The following is a 14,062-nucleotide window of genomic DNA, read 5'->3' as shown; positions in this document are numbered from 1 at the left end:
GGCCCACACACAGCTGTGCTGTGCTCGCTGCCACCGTGAGCTCCAGGATGCAAACCCTAAAGCAGCTCTGCTTTTATTTCCTCCTTGCCGTGGAGATCATGGTAACACAGTTGTGTGGTTTGGGGAGTGGTGTGGCCTCAAGGCTTTGGTGGTGTGGTGCCATCTTGGACTATAGGACTCGCCTGTACCAATTCTCTCCCCTTAACTCACCTCTGTGATGGGGCAATCTCAGTCTTTGCTACCCAGGTTACTGTGGCTTTTTACTTTTCAAACTAAGAAGCAAACAGGTTTATTTTATACACTGGGCCAGGCCGTGGGTCTGCCATGTGACTAGGGAATTTGGACCCAGTCTCAGGCCAAGTACATGAAAGGAGGGAGCACTGGCTCACCCTGTCCTAGTCCTGAGGGCCCCCAGGTTGATGCTGACAGTTCCTGTTGGGCATGCCTGGGGTGAGGCCACCACAACGTCCTTTCTGTGAAAGAGGCACGATGACTCGAGGACCCATTCCTGCTGGGAAAAAGCTCAGCCACCAGGGATGAAGAGGGTTGTCCTGTCTGGAGGCTCACTTTTGCCTCAGCTTTTTGATGAAGGAAACCTCGTCTCGATTCCGGATGCCGTAGCTGAAAAAGAAGGAAAGGCATAAAGCACCTGCCCTACAGAAGGACACATCTGTGACTCCCCTCCTGAGGCTGTGGAGGACCACGAAGAAACAACAGAGGGGAGGCGTGTGGCTTCTGGGAAGGCCAGGAAGTGGCAGTGGCCATCCTCTCTCAGACCCAGAAGCACTCCGACTCACAAGTCCCTGGGGCAGGGAACTGAGTGTCTGATAGAGTCACAGCCTTTCGCCTCCATGCCCACTCTGATTTCCTCCCTCCTGGCACTGTGTAGCCCTAAGCTGCCACTGGTGGGAAGCAGCAAGGCCCCTCCAGGTGCCCTCTGCCTGCCATTCTCCTAGTGGGGAGGGCCCCAAGGAAGCTCCTTGGAGGAAGGTGTTATCTCCGGAGAGGGAGCCGCAGCCCTCTGGCAGAGCATGGGGGACTAAGGGGCAACAGAACAGCCGTGCCCTACGGCTCAGGATGTGGCCGGCACTTACTCTCGGAGCTTCTTTCTATCTTCCGTGAGTTTCTCTCCTGCAGAGGTCAGATGGTACGTCCTCCACACGTAGGACCTGCAAGAGGGGAACGCAGGTAAACCACATGCCCTGAGCAGGGTGAGCTGAGTGGCTCTGCATGACGTGGGCTTGAGGCATGCAGCCCTATGGGACCTGGGGCAGCTGTCCTCCCTACCTGGGCTGTTCTGTACAATGTGCAAATTGGGTCTGAGGCAGCTACAAGGAGGCTCTGTTCTCAGAGGGCTGTCTGGGGCGGCTTGGCCAAACAAACCTTGCTAATGCAACAGGCGACAGTGTTGAGACTCAGTGAACAGGACAGTTGATCCAATAGGAGAGTGAGGGCTGACAGCACCCAGGTGACAAGGGGATGGGAGCCCCTACAGGTGTACCATCCATAACTAGGGAGGCCACTTCCAGACACACTGGAAATTCCCGACAGTGTCCCCAAGTGAAGATACCCAGCAGCTCGGATGGGGTGATGCCGATGGAAGAGCAGAATGTTGGGGATGGCCGAGGCAGGAGTCCCAGGCACAGAACGACCCGCACTGTCTGTGACAGGGAGCTCATCACTCTTGTGACAGGGAGCTCATCACTTCAGTGGTGCTGTACTCATGCAGAGCTGAGAGCTGTTTCCAGGTGGTGCCTGGTGACAGTGCCAAGAAGGGCACTAGCCCCAGGAAGGGCTATAATGAAGGGAATGTTGTTCCACTTACCAGCTGATGTGCTGAATGCCCCCTTCACGCTCCTGCTTGAGCTGCACGTATCTCTGGATGGCCTTCTTCAGGTCCAGGACTGTGGCACTCTGCACTACAACCACGGCTGCAACCACGGACACAGATGGGAGAAGATCCATGGTGAGAACCCAAAGCCACAGCCTCCGATGGCAGGAAAGGAACCAACACCTCTGTGCACAGGGCAGGTTTGTGGTTGTCCCAGTACCCCTGGGCATGGCCTGTGAGTTTCTGAGCAGGCTGACCAGCACTGTTACATCTTCCTGCTGTGAAAGCCTGGACCACATAACCTGAAGGGAGGAGGGCAGCACTTACGCATTACTTCTCCATCCATCTTGCACACTCGGACCGTCATTGCCTGGCCGTATTCTAGGGCTATTTGGGAGTTGACTTCTTCCAAAGTAACCTACAAAAGAGCAAGGGCAGAAGTGGGAAACCTGGCTCTCCTTACCACCTTGAGCAACAACAAAGAACAAGCCGATAGTGGCCAAAAAGTGGTGCTCCATTTTACGAAGGGCAAGGAAGGGTGGTTGCCTGTATGTTACGGTTTCCCAATTCATCAGAGCCCCAATCTCATGCTCCACTCACATTTTAATGTCCATAGTGGACAGAGTCTCTGGGGGAAAGAGGTGCTAAGAAACAGGCAAGAGAATAAACTCACATGAGGACCTGCCCCCAGGGGTGGGTAGGGGCCTGTCAGTTCACCCTGAGTATATCCCTGATCATCAGGACCCAGGCCAGGGCTCGGGACTGAGTAAGGCAGGTGTGCAAAATTTACCGGGGCAGCAAAAAACGGTAATAACAATAAATATTTTAATACAACATTTAAGAAATACAAGGCAATTAAAATATCCATGATGAGCAAAATATAAAACATTTAAAATTGGCCGGGCGTGGTGGCTCACGCCTGTAATCCCAGCACTTTGGGAGGCCGAGGCAGGCGGATCATGAGGTCAGGAGATCAAGACCATCCTGGCCCAACATGGTGAAACCCCGTCTCTACTAAAATACAAAAAATTAGCCGGGCGTTGTGGCGCGTGCCTGTAGTGAACCCGGGAGGGGGAGGTTGCAGTGAGTCGAGATCGCACCACTACACTCCAGCCTGGAAACAGATCAAGACTCAGTCTCAAATAAATAAATAAAAAGACAGTATCGTCCCAAAGCATGATACTGACGCTTTGACACATGATTGACGCTTGAGGCAAATGGAACAATCAGTACTACTAATCTTGCTCTTATTTAAAACTAAGCTTTTTCGTTTACTGTAGGCTCTTTTTTTGCATCAACTTTGACTTTTAAAGGTATTACAGGCCGGGGGGTGGCTCACACCTATAATCCCAGCATTTTGGGAGGCCGAGGCAGGAGGATCGCCTGAGCCCAGGAGTTTCAGATCAGCCTGGGCAACATAGTGAGACTCCCTCTGTACAAAAAATTTAAAAATTAGCCGGGTGTGGTAGCGCGCACCTGGGGTCCCAATTACTCGGGAGGCTGAGGTAGGAGGACAAAACTGCACTCCAGCCTGGGCAACACAGCAAGACCCTGTCCCCCGAGCCCCCTAAATACAATTACATTAAAATGTCATTTAATGTCACTCACTAATGAGGTTTTTGGTTCCTCTTTAAGCTTCGCGCCCCAGGCGAGTGCGCCCGGCCAAGGTTAAAACCCTCGTTTACGCCCTGAGGCGCCTTCCCCAGCCTTGGGCCGCAGCCTCCCACCAGCACCTTCGGAGGCTGCCGGCGCCCGGATGCCCGGCCCCCCGGGGAACGACTCCCGCGCCCCCAGCCCCCGCCCGCACGCACCTGGATCGGCAGATCGCAGAGCAGCGGGTCCTGCACCACCATAGCCAGACCCTCCTGGAACACGTCCATGGCCTCGGAGTGCGGCAGCGCCTCTTCTTCGTCCTCATCTTCCTCTTGCGCCTCGGGCCCACCCGCGGCCTCCGTCTCCTCCAGGGCCGCACCTCTCAGCCGGGCTCTGCCCGCACTGCCAGCCCGCACTAGGGAGGCCAAGCGCGCACGCGCAGGAACTGCGGCCCGCCCCAGCGAGGCCGCCCAGCCATTGGCGCGCCGGGGGGTGGGGCGGCTGCAGTGACCAATGACAAGTGCGAGACAGCCGGCAGCAGTGCTGGGAGCGCGGAATCGCCCTGTCTATTGGTTGGTAGGTGTGGCGGGAAGGCTGCCAGGACCAATGTGAGCTCGAGGCGGGCGGCGCATCGGCGCTGAGCGGCAGTGGGAGCTGCCGGGAGTTGGAGCCTGCGGAGTTCGAGACCATGCTGCTGTTCTGCCCCGGCTGCGGGAACGGGCTGATCGTGGAGGAGGGACAACGCTGCCACCGCTTCGCCTGCAACACGTGTCCCTACGTGCACAACATCACCCGCAAGGTGGGACCCGAAGGCCGGCGCTGGGCCGCGGGCGACTCTCGCAGGCCTTCCGCTTCCTCCGACTGCTGCTCCATCGCCGCCAGCCCCGGCGTCTGCCTCTGTCCGCTCTTTCTCGCGCCCCTTTCTGGTCTGCAGCAGATCTGTGGGCTCTACTTTCCAATACACTCAGAAAGCCCCACCGTTTCCCACCTCCTTGGGTTCCTGCTCCCACGCTTGCGCCCTTCTCTGCGTTCACAGCGGCGGCCACGGTGATTTCCTTAAAGCTGAGGCACACAGGTCCGTGCTGTGCGCAGAAACCTTCGGCTCTTCTCCAGCTCACGCAGACGAGAAGCCGGAGTTCTCCCAGGGCCTACCAGGTTCCGACACTGACCCCCTCCCCTGCGTGCGTCTCCGATTTCAAGTCCTAATGCGCTTCCTGTCGCCCTTTGCCGCATCAACACCGCCTCCTGGACGATCTCTCATCGTGCACATGGTGCTAGCAGGGCCTTTGCACTTGGTGTTGCTCAGTTCGCTCTTGCCCTCGATCGCCACCTTACTCATTGGTCTTGTCTTTACCGTATTTTAAATTTCAGCCCCTCCTTCCAATTTATCCTCCTTCCCTTTGTAATTGTTTCCATAGGGCTTATTACCTCCTAATATATTATGTAATGTATTGTGTGCTTTCTTTATTTTATTTATTTTATTTATTTATTTAATTTTTTTTTTGAGACGGAGTCCCGCTCTGTCGCCCAGGCTGGAGTGCAGTGGCGCGATCTCGGCTCACTGCAAGCTCTGCCTCCCGGGTTCACGCCATTCTCCTGCCTCAGCCTCCCAATTAGCTGGGCCTACAGGCGCCCGCCACCACGCCCGGCTGATTTTTTTGTATTTTTAGTAGAGACGGGGTTTCACCGTGTCTTAGCCAGGACGGTCTCCTGACCTCGTGATCCGCCTGCCTCGGCCTCCCAAAGTGCTGGGATTACAGGCGTGAGCCACCGCGCCCGGCCTTTTTTTTTTTTTTTTTTTTTTTTTTTTTTTGGAGACAGAGTCTCGCTCTGTTTCCCAGGCTGGAGGGCAATGGCGTAATCTCGGCTCACTGCAACCTCTGCCTCCCGGGTTCAAGCAATTCTTCTGCCTCGGCTTCCCGAGTAGCTGGGATTACAGGCGCCTGCCACCATCCCCGGCTAATTTTTGTATTTTTAGTAAAGACGGGGTTTCACCGCGCTGGCCAGGCTGGTCTCGAACTCCCGACCTCAGGTGATCCGCTTGCCTTGGCCTCCCAAAGTGCTGGGATTACAGGCGTGAGCCACCACGCCTGGCCAGAATACCTTTACTTTTTAGCAGTTAGAATATGTTGGTGCTACGTCAGTCTTAATGTTTGCATGCTACTCCAGTTTGTACTGTGTTGTGGGAGTTTGGAGTTTGAAACTATGGGAAGAGTGAACTCTTTTTTTTTTTTGAGATGGAGTCTTGCTCTGTCGCCCAGGCTGGAGTGCGGTGGTGCCAACAACGCTCACTGCAAGCTCCGCCTCCCAGGTTCACACCATTCTCCTGCCTCAGCCTCCTGAGTAGCTAGGACTACAGGCGCCCGCCAACACGCCGGGCTAATTTTTTGTATTTTTAGTAGAGACGGGGTTTCACCGTGTTAGCCAGGATGGTCTCGATCTCTTGACCTCGTGATCCGCCCGCCTCGGCCTCCCAGAGTGCTGGGATTACAGGTGTCAGCCACCACGCCCAGCCGAGTGAACTCTTATGTAATCCTGAAATTTAAGGTTTGGCAGCCCAAGTTTGCGCTATTCAGTTACTTGGAGTCTGAAGTGTTGTTTTTGTTAGGTAACAAATCGGAAGTACCCAAAACTGAAAGAAGTGGATGATGTGCTTGGTGGAGCAGCTGCCTGGGAGAATGTTGACTCTACTGCAGGTAAGAGGGAAAACTGTTTCAGCTGCTAAACTGTGGATAATTATGAGGCTGTTGATGCCACTGCATGGCAGAGTCTATGATGTCATATAAATGATGTAGGTTTCTAAAAATAGAAAATGGTTCTTGAATAATTTATTTGTGTTTGTTACTGTTTAATAATCTGTCAGACAAGCAATATTTGTGCCAGCCTTGGAGTCATACAGGCCCGGGTCAGATTCTCAGGGCAACCTTGTATTGTTGTAGGACCTTCCTTGGGTCTCTTGACTTCTCTGGGGCTAATCCATATTCGTAGACCGCGAGAGCATAAAGTGAATTATACCGTGCTTGGTATATAAGAGGCACTCAACAGGTGATAGCTTTGATAATGGCAACGATGAGTAGATTAATAAAAATAAGAGTCTAAGGAAAAAAGTATGTTCTTTCGTTTGATATGGTTTGGCTGTGTCTCCACCCTAATCTCATCTTGAATGATAGTTTCCGTAATCCCCAGGTGTCCTGGGAGGGGCCCAGTGGGAGGTAATTGAATCATGGGAGAGGTTCCCCCCCCCGTGCTGTTCTCCTGATAGTGAGTGAGTTCTCACAAGATCTGATCGTTTTATAAGCGTTTGTGTTTCCCCTGCTCGCACTCATTCTGTCTCCTGCTGCCCTGTGAAGAGGTTCCTTCTGCCATGATTGTAGGTTTCCTGAGGCATCCCCAGCCACACAGAACTGTGAGTAAATTAGACCTCTTTTCTTGGCTGGGTGTCGTGGCTCACGCCTGTAAATCCCAGCAGTTTGGGAGGCCAAGGCAGGCAGATCACTTGAGGTCAGGAGTTCCAGACCAGCCTGGCCCGCATGGCGAAACCCTGTCTCTACTAAAGATAAAATAATTAGCCGGGTGTGGTGGCGCTCGCCTGAAGACCCAGCTGCTCAGGAGGCTGAGGCACGAGAATTGCTTGAACCCAGGAGGCAGAGGTTGCAGTGAGCTGAGATCACACTACTGCACTCTAGGCTCGGTGACAAGAGTGAGACTCTGTCTCAAAACAAACAAACAAAACCCCTTTTTTCTATATAAATTACCCAGTCTCAGGTATTCATAGCAGTGTGAGAACGGACTAATACATGCTTCTAATATAGATTTTTAGAAGTTAATACCAGTGAGCATTAAACTGCAGATTGGGTAAAATACATGTTTGTTGCATGTCTGGTAGAGATAGATGTGGCCAGGAGAGGAAAGGGGAAGACCCTAAATGTAAGTTATATTGAGAGGTGAGAGAGATAACTGATGGTTAGTACTGTGGTTTTCCCCTATAAAAGAACATATAGGCTGGGTGTGGTGGCTCACGCCTGCAATCTCAGCACTTTTGGAGGCCAATGCGGGCGGATCACCTGAGGTCAGGAGTTCGAGACCAGCCTGGCTAACACGGTGAAACCCCGTTTCTGCTAAAAATACAAAAAATTAGCCAGACGTGGTGGCAGCGCCTGTAATCCCAGCTACTCGGGAGGCTGAGACAAGAGAATCGCTTGAACCCGGGAAGTGGAGGTTGCAGTGAGCCAAGATTGCATCATTGCACTCCAGCCTGGGCAACAAGAACGAAACTCTGTCAAAAAAAAGAACATACAAATCTGCTATGTGAAAAAGTTAGCAGCTGGCACGGTGGCTCACACCTATAATCCCAGCACTTTGGGAGGCCAATGTGGGCGGATCACGAGGTCAAGACATCGAGACCATCCTGGCCAACATGGTGAAACCCCGTCTCCACTAAAAATACAAAAAGTAGCTGAGCATGGTGGTGCCTGCCTGTAATCCCAGCTACTTGGGAGGCTGAGACAGGAGAATCGCTCGAACCTGTGAGGCGGAGGTTGTAGTGAGCTGAGATCGTGCTATTGCACTCTAGCCCAGGCAACAAGAGCAAAACTCCGTCTCAAAAAAAAACAAAAAACAAATTAGCCAGGCTCAGTGGCGCGTGCCTGTAGTCCTAGCTACTCAGGAGGCTGAGGCAGGAGAATTGCTTGAACCAGGAGGCGGACGTTGCAGTGAGCCGAGACCATGCCACTCCAGCTTGAGTGAGACTGTCTAAAAAAAAAAATCTTTTTACCTAATGTCAGAAATAGAGTGTTTGAAGCCATTTCTGTCAGGTGTAGGATAAGTTTCTCAAAGTGAAATCGCTTTGAAGAGTGCAATGGTGTGATCTCGGCTCACTGCAACCTCCACTTCCCAGGTTCAAGCGATTCTCCTGCCTCGGCCTCCTGAGTAGCTGGGATTACAGGCATGCGCCACCACGCCCAGCTAATTTTGTATTTTTAGTAGAGATGGGGTTTCTCCATGTTGATAAGGCTGGTCACGAACTCCCGACCTCAGGTGATCTGTTGGCCTCAGCCTCCCAAAGTGCTGGGATTACAGGCCTGAGCCACTGTGCCTGGCTTTTTTTTTGAGATGGAGTCTCTTTTGCCCAGGCTGGAGTGTAGTGGCACGATCTCTGCTCACTGCAAACCTATGCTGCCCGGGTTCAAGCGATTCTCCTGCCTCAGCCTCCCTAGTAGCTGGGATTACAGGCACCTGCCACCATGCCCGGCTAATTTTTGTAGTTTTGGTAGAGACGGGGTTTCACCATCTTGGCTAGGCTGGTCTTGACCTCCCGACCTCGTGATCCACCTGCCTCAGCCTCCCAAAGTTCTGGGATTACAGGCAAGAGCCACCATACCCGGCCTCTTCTCTTCTTTTCAGCCCACACCAGAATCGCCCTTAATGCTCAATTCTTTTTTTTTTTTTGAGATGGAGTCTCACTCTGTTGCCCAAGCTGGAGTGCAGTGGCGCGATCTCGGCTCACTGCAAGCTCCGCCTCCCGGGTTCACGCCATTCTCCTGCCTCAGCCTCCCGAGTAGCTGGGACTGCAGGCACCCGCCACCACGCCTGGCTAATTTTTTGTATTTTTAGTAGAGACGGGGTTTCACCATGTTAGCCAGGATGGTCTCGATCCCCTGACCTCGTGATCCGCCTGCCTTGGCCTCCCAAAGTGCTGGGATTACAGGCGTGAGCCACCGCGCCCGGCCCTTAATGCTCAATTCTTGACAATGCAGGCTTTTCCCAGCATTTACTTCAAAACTCTTCCACCATCTAACCATTACTTAGTCTTAGGCATTTTGTTACAGCAGCACAAAATGGACCAAAACAGTCACCTTCCATGTTAGTTTCCAACCAGCCTTCAGCTGGATTTGAGAAGAATCATGGGACTCAGGGAGGGGAGGAAGAGAGTGTGTGAGTCACAGGTCTCCCAGATTCCCTTAGTGTTAGAGTGTAGTGGGAATGACATGACTGTTTGTAGATCTACCCTTGTCAAGGGGGATCAAATGAGCAGGGAGGTTCTTTACCGTCTTTAAAGATATTAAGTAGGCTGGGCACGATCTTGGCTCACTGCAATCTCTGCCTCCTGGGTTCAAGCGATTCTCCTGCCTCAGCCTCCCAAGTAGCTGGGATTAAAGGCGCCCGCCACCACGCCTGGCTAATTTTGTATTTTTAGTAGAGACGGGGTTTCACCATGTTGGCCAGGATGGTCTCGAACTCCTGACCTCAGGTGATCCGCCCGCCTTGGCCTCCCACATATTAAGTAATACCTATTTTTGACAGTCATGAGTATCATGTTTTTTTAAATGTGGTCACTTCTTTTTTCTCGTTGCCAGAGCCGTGTCCCAAATGCGAACATCCTCGTGCTTACTTCATGCAGCTTCAGACCCGCTCTGCAGATGAGCCGATGACCACCTTCTACAAGTGCTGCAATGCTCAGTGTGGACACCGCTGGAGGGATTAGGGCCAGGATGGCCCAGCTGCCCTAGTGTGTGCTTGCCTTGTCCCTCGGGGTAGATGCTTAGCTGGCAGTATGAGTCGTGTGTCCTGAGGGTCTCTGCTGGTGTGGTGGAAAGATCAACCTTTTGAGGTGAAGAGCCGGGGGTCAGGAAATATGGCCTATCTGCCAGGCAGGGTGGATGAGGTCATGAATGTCTGGGAGTTCTTCTGTGTGGGGAGGAGACAGAGACCCGTAACTAAATATGCTCTGTGTAAAGTCCTATTCTTTCATCTTCCACTTTATTGGCAGTTGACATTCCCTTACTCCCAATCAACACTCTTAAATATTTGTACTGTTTGTAAAACTTAGTACATGTCCCAAATATTTAACTGTTACTTGTAAACTTGTGTAATTTATTATTTATTTTAATCGAAATTCTGAATATTTCATTTAAATGAAAGTCACAATATTGCCTTCTCAGTGTTTTAAATAGCTTAAGAGGTAGAAAGCGAACCCCAAATCACAGTGATCCCAGAATAGACTACACACTTACATTTGAACAGGCTACGAAAATGTTAATCACCGGGATTTCAATTTCTTTCTTTATTCTTATTCATTTTTTTGAACCTCCCCTGATTTGCTTCCTAGGGTTGCTTTAAATGTATAAGATACTATTTATTTATTTATTTATTTACTTAAGACAGAGTCTTGCTCTGTCGCCCAGGCTGGAGTGCAGTGGTACGAATTCAGCTCACTGCAACCTCTGCCTTCCGGGTTCAGGGGATTCTCCTCTCTCAGCCTCCCAAGCAGCTGGGACTACAGGCATGCACCACCACACCTGGGTAATTTTGCATTTTTAGTAGAGATGGGGTTTCTCCATGTTGGTCAGGCTGGTCTCCAACTCCTGACCTCAGATAATCTGTCTGCCTCGGCCTCCTAAAGTGCTGGGATTACAGGCGTGAGCCACCGTGTCCTACCAATCTTTACATTTAATATGACTATTTTCTTATTGTTTGAACATGTTGATCAGTTCCTGATCACAATATGGGGCCTATCCTATATGGGTCCTAGAGGGGTTGGATTTTATTTTTTAACCTAAACAAAGACCCTAGGTTTGAAAGGGTGTACTGGGTCGGTTAGACTTACAGGCATTTTTTTTTTTTTAATACTTAGCCGTGCGTCTCTTGCGTTGTCACTCCTTTAGGAGTGCGTCTGTCTTCTAAGGGTTAGCTCTCCTAACTCTTTTAAATCCCCTCTAATTTGATTAATGATTGGGGGCAGCCTTCTGAACAATATTTCACAGGACGAATACCCAGTTTGTTTGGTGGGGGCGTACCTGACTTGGAGGAGGACCATGGGCGAGACCCGATCTTATTTTAGATGAGTTTCTTTCTTTTTTTTTTTTAATAGTTAAATATGGTTTACTAAATTTTGTTTTGGAAAATGTGATGGTTTTTTACAAAAAAGATGCAAGGTGACACCCATTTATCATTGAATCCCTTCCTTCCTTCATTTCTTTTCTTATCTTTCCCTCCCTCCCTCCTTTCCTCCCTCCCTCCTTTCTTTCTTTCCTTTCCTTTCCCTTTTCTTTTCTTTTCTTTTTTCTTTTCTCTCTTCTCTCTCTCCTCTCTAGATGAGTTTCTTGACAAAATTTTTTCAGCAGCTGTTTGAGTGTCTGGTTCATGCACTCTACTTGAGCTCTGTGGCCTGTAGGATGTACGCAATTTCCACTTTATTTTTAATAGTCGAGTTGAGTCCTGAACTCTTGCAGCCACAAATGTTGGTCCATTGTCTGATCTTAGAGGCAGTCGAAATCTGGGAGTAACGTCTCCTAACAACACCTGAGTCACTTCTAGTGCCTTCTCTGTCCAGATGGAGAAGGCCTCGACTTATCCTGAAAAGGTGCAAATGAACACCCACATGCACTGATAGCCCCCCTTTCAGGGCAGTTTGGCAAAGTCCATAAGCAGCTTTTCACAGGGCAAGGCTGGCTCATGTTTCCTGAACTCCCGGGGGCCAAGTAGGCCCTTGTTATGGATTGTTCTGAACACAAGTTAAACACTGTTTGTTTACAAATGGCCTGAGTAATAGCAGCGAGCCGTGGCACATAGAAATGATGCCTTAATAATGTCTTTAGTGCTGTTTTTTTTTTTTTTTTTTTTCCCCATGTGAGTTCCTTGGTGGAACTGTTTTACAAATCGGGGTCACCATTTCAGGTATGGCCTCCCATTGGAGAATTTTACTGTCCTCCTTCAATGTAGTTCTTATTTTTCTGGGCAAACCAAGCCCTTTTATTTGCAGGGGCGCTTGGGATCTCTGGGAGGGAATCTCCAGGAGGAGAGGCATAGCTGAGGCCTCCTCTTTAGAAGGTGGAGTTGTCACTGCAGCCTGCTTTGCCTTTTTGCCTTTCTGTTTTTTCTATTTTTTTTAGCCTTTAGTGTTCTTGCTTTTTGGTGCCTCTCGCAGGGCATCACGGCCACCTCTTTTGGGGCTCATACAGCATCTAAGAGCTGCAGAATTTCTTCCTTGTGCTTTTTATTTTTTCACTTTCAGTAGTTAAAAGGCTTTTTTTTTTTTTTTTAATAGCCTCATGAACATGCAAAGTGGCAGAAGCGTATTTGGAATCTTTGTAAATATTTGTCTTTTGGTCTTTTCCTAGCCAGAGAGTTCTTGTCAGAGCTATCAGCTCTGATTTCTAAGCAGAAGTTTCTGTAGGCAAAGACTGCACCTTTACCACTGAGTCCGAAGTCACCACTGCATACCCAGCTTGGTGGACTCCCTTTAGTATGAAATTGCTTCCATCAGTAGAATATTCAATGTCTGAGTCCCCGAGGGGCCGATCTGGTAAATCTCTCTGGCTTGAGAACACTTTATCTACCAAGTCCACACAGCAATGAAGGGGGCCTCTTGGCACTGACTTGATGAGGAGCAGTGTAGCTCGGTTTAGGGTATTCAGTCTCTAAAGTCAGTTTATTAGCTTTTTCCACGACTGCATTCACGCCCGCGTCCATGCCTTCTTGCAAAGCTAGCTTCTCTTCCTGTAAGCGCTGCTGCTAGTAAATTAGCCTTTCCTAAGCCTCTGATCAGCCTCCTGATCTTGGTTAATGTACACCTTGGTAGCCACTTTAATAAGCTGAGTAGCATTCATGCCTGCGGAGCTTCCAACGTCTGTAGTTTATGCCTGATATCTCCTTGGGCCTGCCTTACAAATGTCGTATTCACCATGTGCTGATTTTCAGCAGCCTCAGGGTTAAACGGAGTGTACAACCAAAATGCCTTACAAAGTCTATTATAAAACTGACTGGTGCTTTTATTTGCACCCTGGGGAACCTCTGAGATTTTGTGTGTATGTGTGTGTGTGTGTGTTTTTAGATGGAGTCTCGCTCCGTTGCCCAGGCTGGAGTGCAGCGGCGTGATCTCGGCTCACTGCAAGCCCTGCCTCCTGGGTTCAAGCCATTTTCCTGCCTCAGCCTCCTGAGTAGCTGGGACTACAGGTGCCCGCCACCACGCCCGGCTAATTTTTTTGTATTTTTTTAGTAGAGACGGGGTTTCACCGTGTTAGCCAGGATGGTCTCGATCTCCTGACCTTGCGATCCGCCCACCTCGGCCTCCCAAAGTGCTGGGACTACAGGTGCCCGCCACCACGCCCGGCTAATTTTTTTGTATTTTTTTAGTAGAGACGGGGTTTCACCGTGTTAGCCAGGATGGTCTCGATCTCCTGACCTTGCGATCCGCCCACCTCGGCCTCCCAAAGTGCTGGGATTACAGGTGTGAGCCACCGTGCCCGGCCTGTCCTCTGAGATTTTTTATATTGGTTGCCTTTCTCTTTTACCTTCCTTTAGCCTTTGCGGAAACGTTTCTTGGCACCTTTGTAGGGCAGCTGGGCTGCATCATTGGATCCTGGTGGGCGTCCTCTTGTCCTCTTAAGAGGCGTAAGTTTAACTTGGGCATGGCCAGGCCTGAGACGGCCTGCCTGACTTTTTGAGCCTTTCACTTTAACTTCCCAGAGCTCTGATTTCTCCCTCTCAGGTGAGACTGGGAGCGTGTATCTGTTTGAACTTGACTCCTTAGGTGCGGTTAGCCTTGGTAAAGGGGGGCAGATTGGAATATAGGGAGGGGTGGTCTCTATTCCCTCCTGTGGTTCTCGCAAACGGTTTTTCTCTTTCTTTTCTGAGAGT

General features: G+C 50.5%; 2 protein-coding genes across 2 annotated transcripts; one reads left to right on the top strand and one right to left on the bottom strand.

Annotated features, from left to right (window-relative positions):
- Positions 1-273: 273 nt before the first annotated feature.
- Positions 274-3,873, bottom strand: SNRNP25 (small nuclear ribonucleoprotein U11/U12 subunit 25). Its single transcript, XM_054668089.2, has 5 exons — positions 3,643-3,873; positions 2,159-2,249; positions 1,826-1,931; positions 1,095-1,169; positions 274-621 (listed from the first exon to the last, which is right to left on the bottom strand). Exons 1-5 carry the CDS (start codon positions 3,709-3,711, stop codon positions 564-566), a joined length of 399 nt encoding a protein of 132 aa, XP_054524064.1. The 5' UTR covers positions 3,712-3,873; the 3' UTR covers positions 274-563.
- A 139-nt stretch (positions 3,874-4,012) lies between these two features.
- On the top strand, positions 4,013-10,287 carry POLR3K (RNA polymerase III subunit K). The gene is made up of 3 exons (XM_054668090.2): positions 4,013-4,223; positions 6,033-6,120; positions 9,781-10,287. The coding sequence occupies exons 1-3, from the start codon at positions 4,113-4,115 to the stop codon at positions 9,906-9,908; spliced, it is 327 nt and encodes a 108-aa protein (XP_054524065.1). The 5' UTR covers positions 4,013-4,112; the 3' UTR covers positions 9,909-10,287.
- The last annotated feature ends 3,775 nt before the right edge of the window (positions 10,288-14,062 follow it).

This window comes from Pan troglodytes, chromosome 18 (genome assembly GCF_028858775.2).
Source record: "Pan troglodytes isolate AG18354 chromosome 18, NHGRI_mPanTro3-v2.0_pri, whole genome shotgun sequence".
Classification (NCBI taxonomy): Eukaryota; Metazoa; Chordata; class Mammalia; order Primates; family Hominidae; genus Pan; species Pan troglodytes.
The sequence above is the reverse complement of the archived record's forward strand: the minus strand, read 5'-3'. Positions and strand labels throughout refer to the sequence as shown.

Coding starts and splice junctions, on each gene's coding strand:
- POLR3K (XM_054668090.2), top strand. CDS start 4,113: ATGCTGCTGTTCTGCCCCGGCTGCGGGAACGGGCTGATCGTGGAGGAG. Junction 4,224..6,032: donor TGCACAACATCACCCGCAAG/GTGGGACCCGAA, acceptor TGTTTTTGTTAG/GTAACAAATCGGAAGTACCC. Junction 6,121..9,780: donor GAATGTTGACTCTACTGCAG/GTAAGAGGGAAA, acceptor TCTCGTTGCCAG/AGCCGTGTCCCAAATGCGAA.
- SNRNP25 (XM_054668089.2), bottom strand. CDS start 3,711: ATGGACGTGTTCCAGGAGGGTCTGGCTATGGTGGTGCAGGACCCGCTG. Junction 1,170..1,825: donor GGCATTCAGCACATCAGCTG/GTAAGTGGAACA, acceptor CCCCTCTTGCAG/GTCCTACGTGTGGAGGACGT. Junction 622..1,094: donor GATAGAAAGAAGCTCCGAGA/GTAAGTGCCGGC, acceptor CTTCTTTTTCAG/CTACGGCATCCGGAATCGAG.